The 4,609-nt window shown below is 37.4% G+C and overlaps 1 protein-coding gene across 1 annotated transcript in view; it reads left to right on the top strand.

Moving 5' to 3' along the window:
• LOC106870778 (protein PFC0760c-like) overlaps nucleotides 1-2,811 on the top strand; it is a 21,378-nt gene extending 18,567 nt beyond the window's left edge. Inside the window, exon 5 of the mRNA XM_014916975.1 lies at nucleotides 2,748-2,811. Within this exon, the coding sequence (XP_014772461.1) occupies nucleotides 2,748-2,811 (64 nt within the window). The remainder of the gene's footprint in view (nucleotides 1-2,747) is intronic.
• The last annotated feature ends 1,798 nt before the right edge of the window (nucleotides 2,812-4,609 follow it).

Consider the following 4,609-nt stretch of genomic DNA (forward strand, 5'->3'; position numbering starts at 1 on the left):
AAATAAAAGAGGTCATAATAAATTATAGGTCCATGTAATTCATGTTTTATTATAGTAATATTAATAATAATTTTGTTTGTGAGATCAATTATTCTCTCTAATAATATAGGAGTGTTTTAACAGCAGTACAGCAGACACAACAACCAGTTTCTCCTCTTCCTCACATGAATGTACTATGAATATTATCCTCACTCCTGTTATTGTTTCACGCACCCTCCACCTGCTGTATTGAAGCAAATAGCTTTTAGACTAAGACATCTTTTCCTGGAACCAAAGACAATTCAAGAACAAAGTGATTCTTAAACACCCAGCGTTCAGATTATTCTGTCAAATGTAATTCTTATTTATTCACTTTGGTTTGAATTAATCATGCATTATCTCAGAGCGTTGAGATTTCAATGATGTGACCGTTTATTCTTAGAATGACACTGTAGAGTCGGGTGTGAGAGGTCAGACCTGGCCAGTTTGAACATAAAACAAGTAGGCTATCTGGGCCAGATATGGCCAGTTTAAATGCTAAAGGGTTAAGTATATTGTCCTGCAAACTGAGAACCTTGCAGGTATGGCTTTATTTAACTCTAACATCCACAGAAATCAAACGTTTTCTGAATCCCAAAGATCAAAAGGATTTATGCTTGTGGCTGTGTGGTAAGGATCTTGCTTCCCAACTACATAGTACTGGGTTCAGTTCCACTGTGTTGCACTTTGGACAAGAGACTTCTTTTATAACTTAGGGTTCACCAAAACCTTGTGAGTGGACTTGATAAATGGAAACTGAGTACCTTGTGGTATTTGTTCCATGTCTTTACATTCAGAGCTCAAATCCCACCATGGCTTACATGGGTGGTAAACTTAACCCGACACTCGGTTTAACATCCTCACTTGGCATCTTGACTGCTTTTAGCAGAGCGCCACTCCCTTACAAATATTCAGGCCAGGTCACTAGTTTTGGAAGAACTTTCTGCTTCCCACTCTCTCATCTTTCAATCTGAGAGGCCCTGGAAAAGTTCATAGGAACTGCTGTTCTCTCCTGAATTAAAAGTTTGTTTTTTTTTCAGATAAGTAAAGAAAAAAGCCGAAAAGCATATCAACACGGTTGTCCACAGTCCACAACTGCAACCCAAGCAAAATCTGAATCTCACATGACCATCACCTCTTGCAATTTAAGGCTCTTTCTACGATCTTCCTGTTTAAATTGTATACACTTTAGACTTTAGACCAGAGTTTCTCAACCCTGTTTTCCTCACATGTCCTACTTAGATTTTAAAAAGAACAAAAATAGAAAAAAAAGGGCACCACCATATATGGACAAAGTTACTTTCCAGTATTGCAATGTATTTAGAATCCTCTGAGTAGCTCCTGCAGTTTCTGCACAGAACAGAGCATCTCTGGTGTTTATTTCACCTGTAACACATCTCATCTTCATAATCATTTGACACCTGTTTTCCATGCTGACATGGATGGGTTAGTTGGTTTGACAGAATTTGGCAACCTGCAGGATTGCATCAATTCCCAATATCAGTTCTGGCACGGTTCCTATGGCTGGATGTTCTTCTTAATGTCAATCTCTCAGTTTAACTTAAAATATTAGTGCAAGCTTTATTCTCACTAGTCACTTACATTCCATTCTAAAGTACACACACACACACACACACACACACATGCAACCCCACCTTGAAAAATACTGCTATAGACTACATATTCTACACATTTGTCATGAATAGACAAACCTATTGTGTTCACATTAGTTTGTCCATGACAACGGAGAAATATTTATGTAAAGACTCTACTCTTATTTATTTACCAAATGTCATAATTACCACCAAAACCAGCGGCACCATCATCACAATCTGAATTGATTTGGGAGCTTCTATATGGTCACTCAACCACCTAGAAATAGCAGCCACATCTCCCTCAAACAACACCCTGCCTTCAAATGAAAAAGAAAAAACAAAAACACAGGAGATAATGTCCAGGTTACACTATTCCAGAAACAACAGTGTAGTCATGGTTGGAGTGGTCTATAATCATAGATCACACTGCCACAGACGACCCGGAGTTAAACAGCATCATATCATCACACACACACAAAAAGCACCTGTGATGGTGCCACATTGTAGGCACCTGTGATGGTGCCACATTGTAGGCACCTGTGCTAGCACCATGTAAAGAAAACTTTCAGGCAGGCACCATGTAGAAACTACCTGTGCCAGTACCATGTAAAACCACCCAGTACACACTGTAAAGTAGTTGGCATTAGAAAGGGCATCCAGCCATAGAAACCATACCAAAACAGATGACTAGTACCGGGTGCAGCCCCCCAGCTTGGCAGCGCTTGTCAAACCATTGAAAACGAATATTAAATAATGATGAAGAAGATGAGGATAAGACCAGTCAAGCCATGTGAGATCAAAGTCAATGCTGGTGTTTTGTAACTGGAACCCATGCCAGTGGCATGTAAAAAGCATCCACTACACTCTTGGAGTGGTTGGCATTAGAAACCATGCCAAATCAGACTGAAACCTGGTGCCGCTCCCCAAATTACCAGTTCTCAGCATGGAAAACATATTAAATGATGATGATGCTGATGATGATATATACACACACAACACACAAATGCATGTACAATTTTAGTCTAGAAATTTAGCAGAATACCAGTAATACTTGAGGATTCAATGAATGAAGGTGGTTGTTGTTTAGTTCCAGTTATTATATTAACTTGTTTTATTTTTCTCTATTTTTCACAGACGTAGTATGTCTAAGACTAAATTATCCAAAATTTGTCCTATTTTTAAAGACAAGACAATGTGATTTGAGACAGACTTGGCAACTGTTCCAAATCTCCACTAATAAGTCATAAATTACTTATTCCAAGATAACATTCAAAATAAAAAAAAAGAAAAACACATAAGGATATGCAACTTGTATTAGTCTGTCATAGAAATTAAATTAGAATAAAATAAAATAAATTCTTTTAAAAAAAAAAAAAAATCAACACAAAATAAGGAGAGTGGAGAGGAGTTAAATTTAATTACTTTCTGAGTTATGTCAAAGTATTTGGGTGCTAAAAATGTGAGCTATGTTGATTTCATAGCCTAGGGCTGTGATATAATGCTAAGTGGCAGTTTGTTAGTCTCAGTTTTAAATAACTGACAGCTAATAGTGAAGGATGACATGTGAAACTATGCAGAAGAAGTGCCGAAATCATGGCAGAATATAAGGAGTTGTTTGCTTCAGTACAGTAGCAGCCACAGTAACATAATGAGCAGTGGTAAATTTGAATAGAATTAACCCTCTCGTTACCAACCCGGCCAAAACCGGCTCTGGCTCTGTAGTACAAATGTCTTGTTTTCATAAGTTCTGAATTAAAATCTTCCATCAAACCTTAGTCACAATTTATGTTCCTAACACTAGCCGAATGATAACTAAGTTATTTTACTAAATTCTTTGTTATATTTAAAAATGATTGAAAGAAACCCAGAGTATCTCAAAATAAATACAGTAACGAAAGGGTTAAGGAAAAGTAGATGTGGTCTCATGATTTTTATCTTGGGTTGAATGTAACAGGTGACAGTTCTAATTGAGCACATAACAAACGAGGGATGTTCTTTTATTTTTACTTGTTTCAGTCAAGGTTTTGTGGGCCAGTCCTACAACGTGACACCTTGAGCAAGTAGCTTCTACTATAACTTCAAGCCAACTGAAACCTTGCAAGTGGATCTCATAGGCAGAGACTAAAGAAGACCATTGCATCTATGTATGTGTATTTGTGTTCTCACATCTAGACACTGTGTGTGTATGCGTGTATGTGTATGTGCATGTGTGTGTATGTGTGTGCTTGGATTTGCATTCCTTTTTCTGGATATTGTGTCTGTCTGTGTGTGCATATTCACATTCCTTTTTCTAGATATTGTGTGTGTGTGCATTTGTGTTCCCTTGTCTAGAACATTGCAAGCTAATTCTCAACTAGTGCCACCATCATACCAGCAGCAGCAACCGTTGAGGTCTTACATGAAATCGTGTCTGGTCATTGTACTGTTGGTGATCAATGAACTCATAGGAAACATTAATGATTGGAAACAGGTGAGGGTTGGTGACAAGAAGAATACCTGGCCATAGAAGATCTGCCTCAACAAATCCAGTCAGGCCCATGCAAGCATAGAAAAATGGACATCATGGTGGTGGTGGTGGTGGTGGTGGTGGTGGTGGTAGGGGGATGATGGTGGTGATGGTAGTTATGACAACAACAACAATGATGATGATGATGATGACAATGGTGATGATGATGAATCATAAGTTGGAAAGGTTGTCACAGTCTGAGTCAATAATTTTGGATTGGTTTTTAACTTTTTTTTAAAGCATCTTTCTTTTTATTATTATTATTATTTCAAGTCATTTTAGGTGTTACCAAAACTACAAACTATTTTTACAAAATATTGTACACAATAGGAGAGTGTATAATAACGTAACAGAATTAGGGGAATGTGAGAATGAATTTGATAGAATGAAGATTATTCTATCAGCATGGAATAAAATACATCTTGCATTATGGCCTAAAAAGACTTCAACAGTATAAACATAGAAACGAATGAAATGGAATGGAAACGGA

This window comes from Octopus bimaculoides, chromosome 15, assembly GCF_001194135.2.
Source record: "Octopus bimaculoides isolate UCB-OBI-ISO-001 chromosome 15, ASM119413v2, whole genome shotgun sequence".
Taxonomy (NCBI): domain Eukaryota; kingdom Metazoa; phylum Mollusca; class Cephalopoda; order Octopoda; family Octopodidae; genus Octopus; species Octopus bimaculoides.